The following is a 19480-nucleotide window of genomic DNA, read 5'->3' on the forward strand; positions in this document are numbered from 1 at the left end:
CGGTGGTGAATCCACCAAGCTTTGAACCCACAGCCTTCAAATTATGAGGCTGGTACTATGGCCATTTTACCACTGAGCGCCTTTAAATCATTTCCAAATGGCTTTCTTAATACATCGATGAGGGTTAACCGTACAAATATTATTGTGTGATGAATACCAATTTTGCTGGGATGAGATGGCCAAGTTTGACAAGCATATATGGTTGATCGCTAGATCCAAATGGAATTATGGCACAAGATCTCCCTGCATGATTGGACAGGCACTCTGGCGAGGATTTTGGAGAATATGACGAAGCAGGACATGTCTAAGCTGCAAGTTAATTCCAGATGATAATGGTTAATGTCATCAGATGATGTCAATGTGATATCGTTATATTTATGGAAGAAGATTAGAGGAGAGAACCGTATATTATAGTGGCATGTATATCAAAATGGACTTTTGACTTGGTAACATTTGAGTTGGAATCCCATTCTTGAAACAAGGCCAAAGGATGCACTGTGAATGATGAGGGCAGGTCCAGTACTAGAAAGCAATGGGCAGTTGTTTTTTTCAATTAATGGTAATTTTCCTGTATTTGAATAAATCAACTTAAATTCCTGTATTTGTGGTCAACTTAAAATAATTCATTCAATCAGGGGCATGTCAGTGCCCCCCCCCCCCCATCACAAATCTAGTAACCTCGTCCCTCTTGCTATAGTTTCCTTCAGGACGAGACACTAGTGATTTAGTCTACAGGTATAGATGATTTGAATCAAGGATTTCGAGGTTCAATGAACCCTTAGCTTGAATGGTGAACACATAGCTAAGAGTGTCAAGTTCATCAGACTGTCACTACAAACGTCTTGATAATTCGTCACCCTGCTAATGGCTGTGACACGAGATTGAAATCCGATACTGCTTTAGAAATCAGATGAATTTGACACGTCTTAGGTTAATTTATTGACTGGCTGAATGAACCAGAAATTAATTTCACAGAGTACATAATGTTGAATAATACAGTGGAACCCCAGTAATATGTCACTGATGGGACCGAGGTTGAATGGTCGTGTTACCAGGGTGGTCCTGTTAATGAAGTTAAAAATCCGGGGACAAAATGAATGATTAAGTTTTCCCATCAAAATTGTAGAATTACAAATTCTGAAAAATTTTCAAAACCAAACAATTTTTGGGGTTGATGATGTTTCTTTGTTTTGAGCAGAAAAAAAACAAGTGAAAAAAATATTTGAACTCTATATCATTTTCACAAGCAAACAGTAAGAAATTCCGCCCACCCCACTTATGATGAGGCAATTCACACAGTCATGGCAGTCTCATTTCCTTCAACATTTTTCTTATTTTTTGTCATATCTGAGCGGGATAATGGCCATTAATAGCATTGCTTTAATCCGATTTACAGTTTAATCACACGCATGGTCTCAAGCAAAAATCACGATGTAATTTGCTAATGTACCATATTTTTACACACCGAGCCCTAACGACTGCTGATTCACCCGCGGTGTGATAACGGTTGGATATTTTGAATAAAAAATCATTGCAAAACTATGGTACTTTTGAGCAAATCTCTGGTGAGATTTCAAGATTGGTGCAACATGGGTTTTGAGTATCATCCCAGGTGACCTGAACATTGGACACAACATTTCCGGGCGAAACTTTCATCATTTATCGTGATTTAACCTGCAATCAAAGTCAAACCAAGCAAATACCAGTTTGACATGCAGATGAGAGACTGTTTTGCCGCATATAGTAGTGATTATAAGGGTATGTCACAGGAACCAAAGGTGCTTGTTTGTGTACATGTACCACTTTTGATACATACTCACATAGGAGCTAATTTTCATCTCTTCTGATCAGGTTTGTCATCAAAGTAAGACTGAAGACTTGAGCTATCGATCGACTCGCGTTTTTGTAAAACAAGAACTTTTCCAATATATCTCAAATTACCGACACAGACGGAGAATTTTTTTAGGTGGTAACTTCAAAAGCAAGGTCACTGAACCAGCCAAATTGGAACGGTATACCACTGGAAATCACGTAACATAAGCAAAACTGTCACAGCGATAGGGATGCAACCAGTGTGTCAGCTGCATGCTGCTCACATGTTGCGCTAGAGATGACTATGGGTTGTGGAAGCTTATGCGAGCAGAGGGTGTCTGAATGCCATAGACTTAGTAATGCACTTACTTGCATTGCATCATGATACGTGTCATAATGGTTATTGTTAGTGAGTGCTATTGTAATGACATTCTGGACCGAAATACAGCTGGTCCGTATCAGTGTCATGTGTTTAATTATACTTGATCAGCTTAGGACATTCAGGTAGGACTTGATTTAGTTTTAAGAGATATAGATCTAAATAAGAAATGATATTGCCTGGATATCAATCTGAAATGAACTTACCAAGCAATGGATATCGAACCATGGCTACATCCTCCAGTGATTCATAAATAAATGCATCCTCCTCTATTCCGTGTGGACTCCACTCCGGGTTTACTTCCAGAGCAAGGTACTCCAGAGGATACAAGTCTTGGAACTTTTCTGTTTTCATCATGACAGTTTTCTTAGCCAATAGCAATATGGACAACATAGAGAAAAGTGAACCAGGGAACTCCTGATAACTAAGAAAAACTAATAAGAAAAAATAAACTTTGAGGCTAATTCCAACATCCTGTGATTACAGATTATCCATAGTAATGTTTACAAGATCGATGTTTCATGAAATATCCATCTGAATATCGTTAAATTCCATTTTCTAATCCACGCAGTACTCCACACTTCCGATCGCGCCCGACTCATTCAAAATGAACTAGTCGGACAATCCAGTACATCACGTTATTGATTCTTCGGTGCAACTATATCAGCTGACGCCTCGCCGTAACGCTGATGTTCAGTGTTCATTATACCTCATATTATTCCGTATAACATAAGCCAAGTCGGTCTACTGGCACTGATACTGTTTACCTTAATGAGACAGATGGGATCTGGACTTAGCTGCGACCTTACGCAAAGATAACCACAACACAAATGACTCAATAACTGTCCAATTTATCTGTATTGTTTTTTACCTGCTAAAAGGAAGCCAACTGAATAATAGATTTTCTTCAAATACAAGCAATTATCTCCAAATGGATCCAATCGATCAATACTGTACAGATGCATCTCAGAAGCTGTCTCTCACAACCAATTTTCATTCATGTGGAATTTTTGTCACATCAAATTCCATATGACCCACAATCTTTCTTGCCTTATGGAAATAACAGTCACAGAAATAGATCACATCTCTTTCCATACGATATGATCAGAAGACGGTGATCAGAAAAAAACTCCTGACATCGACATAATCCCTTAATGTAGAATGGTTTTTCGCAACATTAGACAGATTTACATTACAACTGCTCTGGCAACAAAACGCATAAGGAGATCGAATATGCCCTCAGAGACATCCATTTGCTGTAAGCCGCCTACGCCAACTCAAGCAATGAAAGAAATTAAAACGGCTAAAACTAAGAGTTACGGGAGGCTTTCCACATGCCACCACTACCACTACAGGCAATCTCTGTGTCTAACAAGATCATCCGAGTTCTACCAAGAAAGTTAATTGAAAAGAATGGAGCACTTACTAAGGGCATCGTATTGAGAAAAGCACCAGTCATTAGCCGAAGAGATGCCCTCAAGAAATGTCCGATATATTTCTCACAATCTAATATGAATGCAAATAAATCACCTCGGGCTTGAATAAAGTGCTTTCTAAAATAGTCAATATCCAGGAAAACATTAGATTTGTTAGAGGAGCTGCCCTTTGCTGACATCTGACTTGCTATTGTAATGAGACGGAGGTAGTGGTTGTGGTGATAGAGCTTGTTGCTGGTGGTGAACATGATGTTAGTGTGTTGTTGAGTTGTACTCTTTGCTGACCCTAACTCAGACCTACAGGTTCAAGGCTTTTGGCTTTTGAAGTATACAGTGGAGCAGTGCTGTATCTTAAACAAATGATACAACAGGGTATATTACTTTGAACCAGTATACAGTACTTGAAGTTCTCTGTCAGTAAGTTCTGTCTGAAGTTCTCTGAGGGTAAATCACTCTGAGTTTCGGTTCAAGCAAACAAAACTCTTCAATCTGGCTAGATCAGCTTGCCACAGAATTAGAAGGAAATTCTATCGGGGATGTGAAGTAGTTTGCTTTCAGACAGATACATCTCAGCACTCTAGATCAGACTCGCTGGCTGTAGTTGACAGCACTACCAACAGAGACATGTTAGATAAAAGGTTGCAATAGAATGGTCAGTCAATAGGGCTTGAGCATAAGACATATTGGTGGATTTTTTATGTCGGTGCTGATACCTCTTATAACAGACAGGCAACCAGATAAACAAGACAAGTAAGCCACAATCAGAGACATATTGCTGTATCTGTATCGCCTCACCATTCCTTAGACAACCCTCTCCTAAACATGTGACAAGATTGGCTTGTTTTTCGTTCAAACAATACTGTCTGTCAAACCAATGTCTGGCAATCATAGACTGTCAAGTGATCTCTTTTTATGTTCCATTTCTTATCTCTAAATGACAACCCAAGGAAGAGGGGTTATTTTAATCATAGTGTGTAATAGCAAATTCCTCATATTCTGTTGCTCTTGTGAGCATTTGTAGAATGTCTCTATATAACTGAGCTACATTGTAATAGGAGATGACCCAATCCCAAGCTCCTACTCATATTTCTCACTTGGATGTGGTCTGACAGAGGCACCTGGAACAACAGTCTCTGTTTTCAAGTTCATTTACCCTCTCCAAGCAGACTGAAGGATATTCTCTCTGCCAACATAGATTTCTTTTACACTATGAGGTCCTGGGTGTAACACAAGCACGTGGCGATATCAGAATCAACTCATCAGGTTAACATGATCAGTCCAAAATGGCAGCCTGTGTTGGCAGCAAGCAAAGGTCCTTGGGTGTAATCATTAGTGGCTTAGACTAGACTTCTTCAATGGCATATTTGAATATAAAAGTATGCGACAAGTAACTTAATGTGGTTTTAAAGCTCTTCCATATGAACTCCACTGATTCAAGTGATACACACTTTTTGCATCCTCATCCTCCTGTGGTATGCCAAAATAGTGGATTCAGAACAAGGGTGAAAACCTTTATTCCCCAGACTATGAATGCCTGACAAAATGCCACTGTTCAAGATGTCGACATGTTACACACCAGCTTTTTAAGATGGTTGAGCACCTTGACATTTCATAATGATATATACAGCCTGGAGGAATTCTTGTACGAGGTGAGTCAACAGGATTGTGCCGCAAGGTAAAATTTCTGACATGACAGAGGTATTAGAAGGTATTAACGTTCAGGACCACCAGTTATAGCAGAAGTGTTAAGGTCTTCATTATAAAGAGTGAAGGAATACATCTCCAGGCACTCAAGTGAAGATAGCTTGAAGGTTCAATTCATCAATGATGTTTTCATCCCACCACATGTAGAAGTTTCAAAAGGTTTCCAAGTTAAAGAAATTCATGTAACATATTGATATCAGGATTTCCTTGTAAAAAAGCCTCAACTTAGGCTATATTTGAAATACAGAGAAGCACTTTATGAGACTGATCTGATTGTCAGGCAAGTATAAAGCATGTTGTCATGTCATGAAGACTATCACAGAAGGATTCAAGGGTTGCTCTCTATTACGTTTATCGCCGTCACGTACGTATCCGAGAGGATGAAAGATATCTTGAGAGAGGAAATCCAAATGTTTCTCAAGAGGTTTACGCTTACGTTTCATCCAGATCTTTCTAATGACAGCCATTTTTATAACGACCTTCAGAAGAACATTGTACACATTTTATATTGGCTAACCATTCTTAAGGAACAACCTGTTGGGTTTCTTGGCTATTCTTCCTGCCCATTGCGTGTTGGCTGTCACAGGTGCCACAAGCTTCTCAAATGTCATGGATACTGCTGTGCCAGTATCCAATACAAGTAACGTCGGCTCTCACATGGTTGATGTTTAGTATTTTTGCACCTCCGTAGTTAGTCGCCTTAAAGGCAAAGGACACTTACATGAACCGTGACTACCGCCTTGGTCATGTTTAAGAGAAATCAGGCAAAGGGTGATCTCATCATCATATTTTCTATATGCGTTGATGAAATAAGTACTCATGGTGAGTTTGCGTTGATGATGAAAACGATGAACAGGTCTTAGGATAAGATCAATTTAACCAAGGACAAGAATGAGCCTCCAGTGTATAAATGTAAATATATATGACACTCTGAGAATGTAGCATATGGGCCATAGAACCAGACGCTTGTCTTAGCATTGCCGGCTAGTCTCAAACCAATCGTATCCAGTTCCCAGTCTGAGACATCCGCGACTAAAAATTTGTTCAAGCAAATTAAGTTTCAAAGCGCCAATGCAACGATTCCTCCAGTGTGACATGATGAAATTGAATTTATCAGCCAAGAAAAAGATGCAAAATGTGTTTCCTTTGATACGGGCATGCTGAAGGGATTTTTTAATCCCTGATTATATAAATGAGTTTAATCTGCTTTCAGCTTGCTGTGATTACACTTTAACTGAATTAAAAATCAATGTGCCCATCCTGAGGCACAATGAGGACACAAAATAAAGGCTTTTGTGGTTAATTTGATTGATGTCTCTTAAACACTTATCAAAAACAGACAGAAGGGTTTTCCCTTCTTGCATCTTCTTAGGCAATGCCATACAGTTAGTCTCTGCAAGTTATTAGCCAACCACAAGCCTCCTGCATGAAAAATAGAAACAAAGATTCCACGAGTCGCTTGAATTGAAAGATCAACGAGAGAAGCAAATGAAATCGACACGACCGAAATATTGATTGATGGCATCATCAAAACATTTTCATGTGATCGAGCATCGCAAATGCAAATTGGTGAAGATTTGACCTGGAGCGGTGAGTGGCAAAGAAATCTATTGAGCCGTATAGCTTATCTATGCGGCGGTATAGATTTGATTCACAGAGATAGTGCAAAGAAGATGAACTCAGCATCATGCATAATAGGAATTTTCGGAAAACATCAGCAAAATATATTTTCTCGAAGTCATGGAAACTGTTGGTGGAAACCAACGTAATATACTACGGTCCAATTCCATCTCAGCCTGAATATGTTTCTAAGGGTACAGCAATCAGGCAAGGGTACTTCACTCAAAACACTGGCCATTGTCAACACCAATGTCACACCTGCACCATATTTACAAAATAATCAGAAACAAAATCAAATTATCCAGCAAATGATTGATTTATGGTAATGATTGATCGGCTAACAGTGTTTGCAATTGTTTGCCAACCCTAAGCATCAAACCCACACCTAGCCATCTGTAAATTTATCTGTTTTCCATGGCAGTTGGCGGAGACACTGGGTCAACATGGTGTCCTTGTGTAAATGTGACCTCTCAAGATAGACAAATTAATACAAGAAAAGAAAAGAAAAGAATACCCTTTCAGGCAGAGGCTGCCTGAAACGTGCTTCAGATATGACTGTGAAATTAGGCGAGATGCATGATAAAAACTAAACCAGGAGAAAAAAACAGCCTCCAGCCTCGCTGTTGTAGAAAAGGAGCAGACTGTGTTGGTTTTGACATGACCAGGAAAGGCTTTTGGATCGTGAGCTGGAATCCTTAACTATGCTGGCATGCTCCAATATAATCCACTGGTCGACAAATTGCCTAGTATAGCCCATCCTCTTGCAAACAGGGCATTGAGGGAGTAAGCATGTATCGAGTGAAATGGCCTGATATTGTCAGGATGTGTATAGCCTCATAAAATTTTGATATCAGGCATCAGTTATCTTTTGAACTGGAAGAAAATCTGGGAAGAGTTCTGCTGCTGACTAAAAAATTGCAATAACGAACTACTACCACCTCTCACAGCAAGAGCCCAAGAGCATCATTCAGCATGGCATAAGCAGGCAATAACATGAAGTGATGGTGTTGATGATGACGATTTATCACAGTGACACCAATATAGCTGTCAGCATAACCGCAATGATAGGAAATTATGATGTGTGGCTCATTAATCATTCAAATCGATGACAATTTTCGTAAACATGGCTGACTAATAAGCCAGTAGATTCCAATATAGAACAATTGAGTTGGTATTAGCCTCCTCTGAAGTAGCAGAATGTGAAACTATCAAGCAGGTAATTCTCTGAAGAAGCAGCGCTACAGAAAAATGTCCAGTGGTCGCTGGATATTGGCGACCTGATGTGATACTCAGGCTAGCAAATTAAGTCTAATTGCCATGATTTTGAAGAAAATTGCTGGATTGACAGATGCCACCAAATCCAGCATCAGTTGAGTTGATGCATACAGACAACAATTCAAGGAACAAATCTCTTGTCAACACCCTTTGCACTCAAACACACCAAACAAAAAGTGGCCCAAGTTCCTGCAGCATACAAATTTGCCAAGAAAGTAATCTGATGAGATGCTGCTTGGCAAATTAAGTCAGGCGTGCCGTGATTTAGAAGTAACCGTAGGATTGACGGATGCCAACAAAAAGCGAGTATTAGCAGAGTGGATGTGCACACCAAATATTCCTTTGTCTGTTTGCAATAACAATTGGATTGGCAAGTCAAAGGTCACGAACATGATCAAAAGGAAAGCTTGAGCCAATGTTCCAGTCGTCTGGGTACCGGGGTGGTCGTGTTACCGGGGGCCTTGAAATGGTAATTAGAGAGGAAACCATTTAGGACCGGCGATTCTTGGTCGTCATAGCGGGGTGGTCGCATAAACCACGCTGGTCGTCGGCCGGGCTTCCACTGTAGTTTGTTAACGGTTAATAAATCAGATTTTGGTGTTTTCCAATAACATCCAAGAGCATCATAATAAAAACACCCAAGATTACATCTTCCACTCCTCAATGAGTTTTGAAGTAAAATTGCTAAAGACTTGGAGATCAACTGAGATGTCTAACAGTTGGAGCTGCACTTCCCATCCATTAAAAGCAATTAACTTCACAGAGTGGGATGACTTGGGGGAATTGGGTTCTACGACATCAGTTGCTAATCTTGAGAAATTTGACAGTGGTTGTCAGTATCAAAATGGATTGGATCTTTATCTGATATTCTTGAATGAACCATAAAAACTATTCAAGCTGATATCACCTATCATTTGAAACTAGGAATACAGGCCGAGGTCAAGGTCAATGAAGGTCTTTCTCTATAAGTCAAGGTCACTGTTTGTACCTGTTTTTTCTACTTTGTCACATAGTCAATTGCTAACAGACAATATGGCCCTGAAGTTAAGTTTGAAGTGTCATTAACTCGCAATCTGAACATCACCAACATGATACCTGAACTAACATGAATTCAAGTCCTATCGCGAGTGACCTTGGGCGAGCCAGACTGAACTTCCATTCTCAAATTTCTCTCAAAAACTTGTTAGAATATTGGCCGCCACTTGCCTTACTACTAATCTTACCCACACTAATCGCTTGATGCATTGCCTCTCATTTCCTGCACCAAATAATTCTCATCAACAAATGAATAAACAGCTGTGTTGATAAGGCTTGAGTGCTGTTGATTTAGAATACCTCATTGACTGTAGTTCTCCTTCATAATGAATAAATCTGAATGTTTTACTGCTTCAAGGAGGAAGAAGTTGACTTGTTTGTGATAAATCAGCCTCTTGAGAGGGTAGGGTATCTCTCTAATAATCTGAATGGACCATGTACCAGTTTATTGTTGGGACCAGTTCCTAGAATCCTTTTGAATATGGAAATGTCAGTGATGAAAGTCTTGAAATCACCTAGCAGGTTGGCAAACAGTCATTCTCAGAGGCTTTACAGTTGGTTTAAGTTTACATTAGTGTTATTTTCTGACAGGGATGAACGTATTTCAAAGAGAATACTCATGCGAGAAAATAAGCAACATGCTCAAGACATGAGTACCTGTAGCACCTAATTTTTGAAGATGGGAAGGTTACTGGAAACTCCTGAGTATATTTCCCAATCTACTTCTCAATGACAACATCACGTAGTATAGCACTTGCTTGGGTCGAGTACAACAAGGATTTAGTGTTGATTATGACAAAGGATTACTTTGTGAGACATGACAGGTGTTGGTGATAATAGAGAAGGAATGAACTAATGAAATATCAAGAACCTCCTTAATCATGTGCGGGTGTGTGCTTAGATGCGATAAGGCCACTTGGTAGGGTTGGGCTCATGTCTCGTTAGAACTGCAGAAATATCAGTCAGGTCTATCAAGCTTGTCGCCACATTCGACAAGGTTACTGTCAATGAAGTCATGAAGTCATGCTGTCAGAACCACCACATGTTGTTGATCATGATTTATAGACTCTAAGGATTTGAAAGTTGGGAATTAAGGGTTGAAATGTTCTTAGCAGGGACTCATGAAAACTTGAATAGAAACACTCATGGTTGATCTCAGATCGGTTTTTTAAAACGGGTGAAATAGACTTGTGCAAAAGGAAGAAATCTGATCAAATCATGAATCTGGCAAGAATCTGATATCCCAAGCAAATCAGTGCACAGACTCCGATACTGTCTTTAGTCATGCCGCTGTCCTGCAGTCAATATGCAATAATTCTGATTGAGCCATGTTCTAGCAAAAAGTACAGCATCCCTATGATGATGTACAATTTGTCCAGTACAACTTCTTTTTCATTTTCCGTGACCATCTTCGAGGTGTGCAGTTTTTGCAGCAGAACACAAATTCATATGATTGCAGAAGACTTTTTATGTGTGGGATGATTGATGGAAAAAGTGTATGCATGCAACTGGAAGATGGTTTGGCTAAACAAGATTCTACTCTTTCGCTCCAGTTTATTTTGCCCAAACAAATATCACAAGACACGATACGAAGGAGCCACGCAATGAAATCTTCTCCATTAAATACAGAGTGAGACTTGAATTTACATATTGGGTCTCAGATCATACAGACTTAAGACAAGTGTGCAACCTTCTAGCATGTTACTTCATCAGTCTTCTTGTCAGTTTGATCAATGGCCATGATTGAACATCCTTAATACAGACTGATCGCCGGAACAATATGAGACACTGACAAACATTAAACTGGTTTCAGATGACGTACAGCTGTTATATGTGAGCTCATTAGCCCAGCACTTCCAATACTAATCCTGGAAACTCAGAGTTGCCAATTTACCTCTGGTGACCAGGTCACAACAATTTGGCCCCTGCAATTAGACAATCATGGAATAGGACAGTATTTTTGTGATTAATGGGTTAAAGATATATAGGCTGACATTTCAAGCTTCTGAAGAAACTAGAACCCAATATTATGAGATAAATGTACAGCGTGAAATTGAATAATCAAAAGAATAAAATTTGATTTACTAAAGCAGTACATTCTTGTCACGAATAAGAAAACCTGCTCACCTCAGGGGTATATTTATTACCAACCGTTCTGTAGTGCGGCTGTTTTTCTTCTTCCTGAACACTGCAACTGTGTTCGAATCGAATTACCCTTAATCATGGGTGTTATTTTCCTGGTGTAAAAGCTGTTTTAAATATGGCTGCTAATTGGTGAGATATTGCAAGTGAAGCGGTAAATTCCCGAGGCGGGAATTGACGTGAGCATTCCAATGGGTCGATATCAATACACTGTCAACATCATGCAACTAAAGGAAAAACTTTCTAGTAGGCAAGAGATTTCAACTTCAGGTATCTCAGGAGACGTAAATGGCCATCTCAACGAATGAGCTTTCATTCCAAATAATATGAGGTTTATTTTCAAGGTCAGATATGATGCTAAAAGAGATCATGTAATGGGAATCCATTTCTTTTTCCTCTTCTTTCTCTACAAGGCTGTCATGTGTATCACTGTTGTTTTTAGCAAGACACAAGATATAGATTTGCATAAATGCAACCGACGCTTGTGACGTCTGGTAGAACAGACCATATGTCAAAACAGACATCTCTTGTATTTACGTCATGCAAATCATTTATTGGCCAAGTGACAATGACTTTAGCTGATTTCATTCCGAGAGTTTTAGTCCACTACATTCATCTACATGTATATCTAATTTTTAGTATAGTATGGAAAAAATACAATAATGTAAATGCAAACACTGTACAGAAAAAGATTGTTCATAGACCTTTTCCAGTTCTAAAGCACCAGCACCTCATTTTACAGAGATAGACCTTCAGGAAATTGTCATGACACATAGAGATCTTAAGAGTCACTCATTTGTAATGAGTGCTAGACCCCTGAGCTTCAAGACTTCAAACAAGGCACACTTTTTTATCTTGCCAGGTTTATAGCCCTGATTTCTTTTATCTTTGCAACAAATTGGTTCAACCTGAGCCATAGGCAACTTCATAGAGAATTTTTCAATATTTCACTGATCTGTTATGATTTTTTGCTATCTGGTTTATGTTCAACTGAGGTCATGGATGAACAATACCTATGGCTCTGGAACCTCCATGACCATCTCTGTACTTGTTCCTGGTTTTCCCAATCAGTAGCACTAGATAATGACATAACTGCACAAACAGCATAAATCACAGTGTCTTCTCTCATCGAGAGACCAATCGAGGAAGTAATGACCCAGTAACCTTTTGGGGTCAAGACGCAACAGCACAAGCAAAGAACCAAATTGGTTTCTAAGCCACAACCAGAGCAATCAGCCTCTGAAGCAATCAGGCATGAATTGTGGAATCAAAGTGACAGCCGACCGTCAGCGATGAATAATAGAAAAGGAGGAAGATAGTGCTGAGTGGAGATCAGCAGAGCTATTAGCAGACAGTCTCCTTAGAATGAGGCCACTGCAAGCAGTGTCAAAGTCTGATGAAAGTTATTATCAGCAAAGCTACAACCAGAGTTTGAATCTATCGAGATTGGCAAAGAGCACTTTGGATACTCATCAAACTCATTGTCAAAACCCTATTGGATTTTTTGCCGGGGGTATGAAGTCCACTATATGCCACTGTTCCAAGCCTCAAACTTGTTCTGAAGAGTCAGGAATTTCAGTTCCTTGAAAGTCAGGTTGGTTCATCAAACCCGTGCCCTGATTGCATGGTAGCCAGCAGTCTTAATCACTAGGCTATGATTATGATGTTCACATTGGATTAATGAGGGGGTTAAGATGCCAATGACAAGATCTGCACGAAGCATCTCCCAAGAATCTTCCAAGTATCAACCAGGTAGCAGAGGGTAATCAGCCAGCGAGTATGTAAAGCATGAATCTGGAAATCAAAGCGACAGCAGAACGCCATCAGTGAGGCAAGGGAGATAAATATTAGAAAAGGAGGAAGAGGGTCCTGAGTGATGGCTCAGGAGGGCTATTACCTTACAGTCTCATATGATAGATCACTAGACTGTTAGGTTTGAAGGACCGATAACGGCTGAGAAAAGTGTTATAGAGCAAAATTGACTTAGCTTGTAAAACAGCCACGCTGCTGTCTTCAAATGTAACAACAACCACAAAATTACATGAGCTGGCTACCCTGCCCTAATGATACAAGCCTTCCTCCTAAATCTCCTTCATCCAAACGTCCCAAGGGAAAAAATCACGTGTCAGCATCAGAAAACTAATCTCCAATTTCCGACGCAATAGAGCTATTGCAGTGATAAATACCGACATACCAGAATACAGCCCGAGCTCTGTGATAATCAAGTCCAATTCACAATGTGACATATTATTTCTAGAGCCATCATTAACTTCACCAGCCAGCCATTAATGCAATTCATGGAGGAGAACCTCACTAATTTTGAAGTGATTACCGATTGTCAATATGATTCTACCCTTGCCATTTAGTTGGGTGACGTATCCAATAATGTTACAGGATGGATGTGAGATTTAGGGACCAATGGGGTGATTTGTTTTAAAGTGCAATAGAATCACATCACGTTCAGTATGAAAGATCGTAAGGCTACTTGTTTTGGTACAACCTTCTCCAATAACAGAAAGGATGCTAATACAATTTTATGCCCGCCATTTAGTTTGGCGCTGTCTCCAATCAGGATGTTACAGGATGGATGTGGGAATAAAGGACCAATGGGGTAGTTTGTTTCAAGGGAGTCATTCACATCCTGTTTTGTTTAAGCATATATGAAAGATTCTATGGACCTTTGTTATGGTATATTGTTTTTCTGGGAATAAAGGCGTAAATTTTGATCATCAAGTGTGATCAAGGAGTGCAAATATTCGGAGCCCGCTTCAGAATCTGCCAATAGCTATGAAGACACAAGATGTTTGATCATCATCTTTCATTGTTGGTTCAGCAAACAGAGATCTCTGCTGACAGTGAAAGAGCGTAAAGAAAGACCAACAGGTCAAATATTTATCATCGGCTAATTTGAATTCAAAGAAGATGCGTACATTTTATAGTTGATGGTTTCTACAGGGAATGTTAGCAAGATTTCCAATAAATGATTGGTTGGTGGAGGGATAACACTTCATGAGCTATACTCATCAGAAATGTCGGGAAATCAGCAAAATAAATAATCAAAAAGAATAATTTGCATCATTCACTCTCCCCCCAATATGAGTGGCATTTCTTACCATCCAGACTAAGACAATGCAACCAAGTGCAAGTGACCGACCGTGGATTGATAGATCAAACTGCCACAGAAATCCCATATCTCCATCTATTCATTACTTTAGTACGCCATCCTTACTGTGTGTGAAGCCTAGCATGGTATTTTCAGACATATCAGGGCTTATATTCCCATTTTCGCCACGCTATTCTTGCATTCTGCCTGAGTGTTGAGCCCTATTCCTGCTGAAATAAGGATGGATAGCCCAGAATACTTACCCGCCAATTTGGTGTAATGGATCACATATGGTCAAATCACATACTGGCTCACATAAAACACTCATCACAGAGAAAGAGACCAGAGGGTCAAGAGATCAATAACAGAACCAATAATACCTCGGCCAACTGAGACGCCAGCAAAGAAGTGCCGGCCAATCAATTCCATACGAGAATTCAACAACACCATGTAAGCAGACAAAGTGGAAACGAAAGATTAACTCAGCATTATTGAGATTCAGCCGAAGTGTTGGTTCGAAAAATCTCTGCATGTCCTGGTGAAAGGAACAATTATCAGTATTGATTCAGAGTAAATATTCTCAAGACTGCAACGGCTGACAAGCGGGAAGCAATTAGAATTCAAGAGGGTGGCTGCCAAGGTCATTTGATGAGTTGAAATAAGGTCAGCAGCAGAATTGACAGGGTACAATGATCATTTGCCCTTGACCTGTGACCTGAATGACCTTGAACCAAAAAAGCTCCAGAATGAGTTCCAATATTTTCATCACGTCTGAGACCATTTGCATACTTTTGTAGAGTTTTTTTCACACAGATATGAGGTTCGGGGCATTGTATTTTGCTGTTATCAAATAGAGCTTTACACAAGTCTTTATCACCTATGCCCCCTTGAGTCAAGAATTTAAAGGTTGGTCTCTTGGATGTTGAATGCAGGCTCCTTAATATCCCTCAATCCGACTATCTCACAAATCGGTGAGAGGTCTTCAGAGAGAGCCAAGTATCGCCTAAAGCAAACATCAATAAAATAACAAGGACCCAATAGGATCGGTGAGATGGTTGCCAATAATATAAAGGTTTATCAATTCCTGCCCTTGTCATTCCCTAAGATGAAATCAATGAGCAAATCACAATTGATTTTCTGCATATTCCTAGTTTGAAGACAACAGCAGCCAAAGGCACAGCTCGTCGAGAAGATGATTTCTGTCGCAATGGCAAGCCACCAAGGTAAACTCGTCCTTGTTGTATTATTAGAGAAAGAGCCCTAATTGTTCTTGCTACTCTTTTCACAGGTCCTTAGTTATAGACCCTGTCCTGGTTGCCCGCTGACCTCGTTCATTTTGTGCAGATTTGAATGCTGTGCATGATATTCAGAAAAATAGTCATAATGTGTGACGGCAATGCCAATTCTCATCCGGTGCACACATGAATAAATCAGTCACAAGGAGCCAATACAGAAATTCCAGAACTCTCTCCCCAGAATATCCGCCAAAGATAGGATCATTGGGCAATTTGCAATTGATTTTTGTGCTTGTTTCTTGTTCTGAGATGCAAGCAGCCAATGGGTAAGTTCATCGTTACTGCTGACCAAAAAACTTGATGACACTGGATATCTCACTGTCTGAAGTGGCCATTCAAACAAAGAGAAAGTCAGACTGTAGTTGTTTAAATGAATGGTCGGGACTACATCAGAGCTGATTAGAGGTAGAAGTCAAAGTGATCTTTACTGGCAGAAAGACATTAACCATCTACATCGTAAGCAAAGTAAATCAACATGACCATTTCTCCCATGGCAAGGACGTCCACTTAAAGTGATGAGCATGTTTTAGCTTGAGGGTGACAGCATCGAACTGAAAGGTCACAATGTCAATATCAAAGGTCATGGATAATTCAGGTGAGAAAAAATTGGAGGCCCGTATTAATTTCCGAAATGGGCATTCCACAGCCTATTTTCCGATCATGGACTCATCATGGATGGAGACGCTGAGCTATGCGCTGGAACCCAAGGGTTATGAAAAGTTGATGATCTGACATGTGGCATGCTATTGATCGATGTTGCCCCTGCAGCGCACAAAAAAATGCTCATTCTTTGAACTACCATTCAGGGCGAGTCAATCACTGAGACTGATGTTTGTCAAGCCTTTGGGAATCTAGCTGGATAATCATCAGTCACACATTGGCACGGCATGGAAATGACAAAACGTTATTTCTAGCTACCATTCTGTTAACGTGTCAATCATGGATTGACAAAAAAATCCAACACAAGACTACAGTTTGAAAAGGTTGCTATGCACCAAAACACCCATTTATACCAAATATGCCTTTGACCTTTCATATTCGTGTTATGAGGTACCGGGTAGATGCTTAACTATTTCCATGCGACTTCTAAATATGTCCAATCTTATATCTTCCTTCCTGTGGTTGGCGGACAGGCCTGAGTATATACCTGCATAGTCTGCATTTACAGAACCTGAAGCTGTAGTGATCACCAGGAACTCAAACTCAATTCCACACTGACAGATTTTGCCTCAAAAGATTATGAAATATGACAATATCATCACCAGCATTACTCATTTACAATATAAACGGATTTAAGAAAGATTACCGGTCTCACATTTTCCTGAAATATTATTATCACAATTATAGATGATAATTAGAGGATCTGAGAAAGTATGGCGAACAATGGACTAAAACTGAAGCGCAGTATCATTAAGCTTCCCCAGGGGAGCAAACAAGATATCTGAAACTATACCCGGACATCGCTTTTGACCTTTCATTTCATTGTGCGAGGAACTCGGCTAGCACAGCTTATCTATTAAAAGCCTAGCAGAATATAATGTAGCAAAAACAGTTTTTTCTCAAACTCCCGATGTCTAGCTTAAGTATTCAACCCATGACATTAAAGTTTCTAATATTTTCAAGGTACCATGTATATCAAGGACTTGGAAATCTTCAGAACTTTTAGAAGATACTCCATCACCTCAAAGTTATTGAGAAAGAGGTCACAACTGTATTTTGCAGTATAAATAGCACATTTTTGATTGACACCCATTTGAAAGGTCATGGCATCACAAAATCTACTTCTGGTCAGGAATCAAACTGACACCCTCTATTCCTGCCCGTATCTCAAAAACAGTTATGGTACCGGACGTCAAAGCAAAGCTTCTTATATCAACTGGACAGAGAGCCATCCATAAAAAACAACTAGATCTTGACAAATGTCAGATGCTATAATTGATAAAAGTCGTTTCTCCTTTCTTTAGCTACACGTCTGCTAAATCAAGTGGAGATCATTGCAATAGGCAATGTCCTCCAGTGATGTAGACAGAGAGCTAGCTCAGTATTGAGAAAAAACAGATTTGGACAAAGGTCAAATGACCATTACATCGTCTAAACCGGTTGTTAGCTGTTCACAACAGCAACCAGATTGAGGTGATTTACAGAAACAACGTTTTTTCAGACGAAATGTCGTTGGAAAGGCTGCTTCTTGCTGCTTCAGGCAGCTTCACCATTTACAAGTTACAGCACAATCTGGAGATGACGTTTACAATAAAAGGGGTTGCACAAGTGAAATTGAAATCTACCGAAGACAAAGGCTTTATCATGCAATTTCACATTTCTTCAAAGTATCAGTCTCCATTTCTCTCTTGTAAGCCAATTCGTGGTAACGAACATCATGACTCAATTGCCCAGAAAGAATATCTGAGCCATCAAGTTTAAAGCACTGCAGAGGAGGATTGAGATTAACTACATTATAAGAAATGCCCCCGAGAGCTTGAAACCAATTTACTCTGAAGTTCACCAGTAACAGAATGTGAACTTTCTCGATGTAAGTCAATTTGTAGGGAAACAAGGGAAGACATCAAGTTTTTCTTGGAGCTTGCTCTTTAGCAAAGGTGATTACCTAAGGAGGATACTTACTCTTGACTTTGGGTGATAATGATGGTGGTTTTTAATCAGCTTTTGGACAGGGTCTGTACCAAAGAGCTTCAAGTCAACTCTTTCTATCGTAGATCTCCACATAACCATTCTGAGGTATCATGGCAGCTCTCATTTCAGCACACACTTGAGGTTGACCTAAGAATGACAAAGTGGTGACCAGATCCTGGTTTGAATCAATGACTTTTGGATTGATGCCACGGCCTTCCACTAGGGTAATTTTTTGTGAGACCAAAGCACTCTGGATTAAGGCACAATTTCATATGAACCCCCCAAACCATAAATCTTTGCAAGACTGTCAACCTAAATCCCTACCATCTCTATTCTCAACCATGCAAATGACAAACCCGAACAAGCTCCATCGCTAATTGGCCCTACTTGTTTAAAGTGGGGTGTTTGTTGCTATCCCCTCACACGCAACATCGTGACAGGAATGCAATTACGAACTGACGAGGGACCAGTCCTGTAATGACCACGAACTTCTGCTCCACGTCATTTCTAACCCACTCAAGGCTGAGGAGAAATATCTTTGAGCATGGTCTGTTGTGCAGCCAGTATCCAGTTGCACTCAAAGACATTTCAAAAGTGCTGTATATAGTTACAACAGACGAGGGGACTGGTCCCTTAATGACCATTAGCCACTGCTCAGCATGGTATATAACCCACTCCAGGCTGGAACAGACATGTCTTTGGGATGACATTTTCTATTGTTTTGAGTGGTTTGCTATTTGTCCTTGTTTGTCTGTTTCCCAAGCATGCAACATCATGACAAGAATTTTGTTATTGATCAGTCCCTTAATGATCATGAACTGATGCTTAGCATGGTATATGACCTCCTAAAAGCTGACTGTAATGTGACCAATTTTTTTGAGCTCTTTATTTTCATGGCTTTCAGGAACTAACTAACTGTGATTTGCGAAATAATTAAAAAAAATATTTTCTTAGAATTTTCCGCAATTCGCAAAAATAGGTGCCAAATTATTCGTGGTTTACCCTACTGCTACCAAGCTAAGACATACTCAACAGTACATAGGGGGCC

General features: G+C 39.8%; 1 protein-coding gene across 3 annotated transcripts in view; it reads right to left on the reverse strand.

Moving 5' to 3' along the window:
* Window positions 1-19480, reverse strand: part of LOC135493524 (cyclic nucleotide-gated cation channel beta-3-like) — a 62020-nt gene that overhangs the window by 27102 nt on the left and 15438 nt on the right. Inside the window, exon 2 of one of the 3 annotated variants that reach the window (XM_064780917.1) lies at window positions 2398-2608. The exons of 1 other annotated variant lie outside the window; for it this stretch is intronic. In XM_064780917.1, coding sequence (XP_064636987.1) covers window positions 2398-2584 — 187 coding nt within the window. In that variant the 5' untranslated portion in view covers window positions 2585-2608. Of the gene's footprint in view, window positions 1-2397; window positions 3100-19480 lie in introns of those variants that run through there. One more of the 3 variants, XM_064780906.1, reaches the window with a different exon arrangement.

Source organism: Lineus longissimus, chromosome 1, assembly GCF_910592395.1.
Source record: "Lineus longissimus chromosome 1, tnLinLong1.2, whole genome shotgun sequence".
Taxonomy (NCBI): domain Eukaryota; kingdom Metazoa; phylum Nemertea; class Pilidiophora; order Heteronemertea; family Lineidae; genus Lineus; species Lineus longissimus.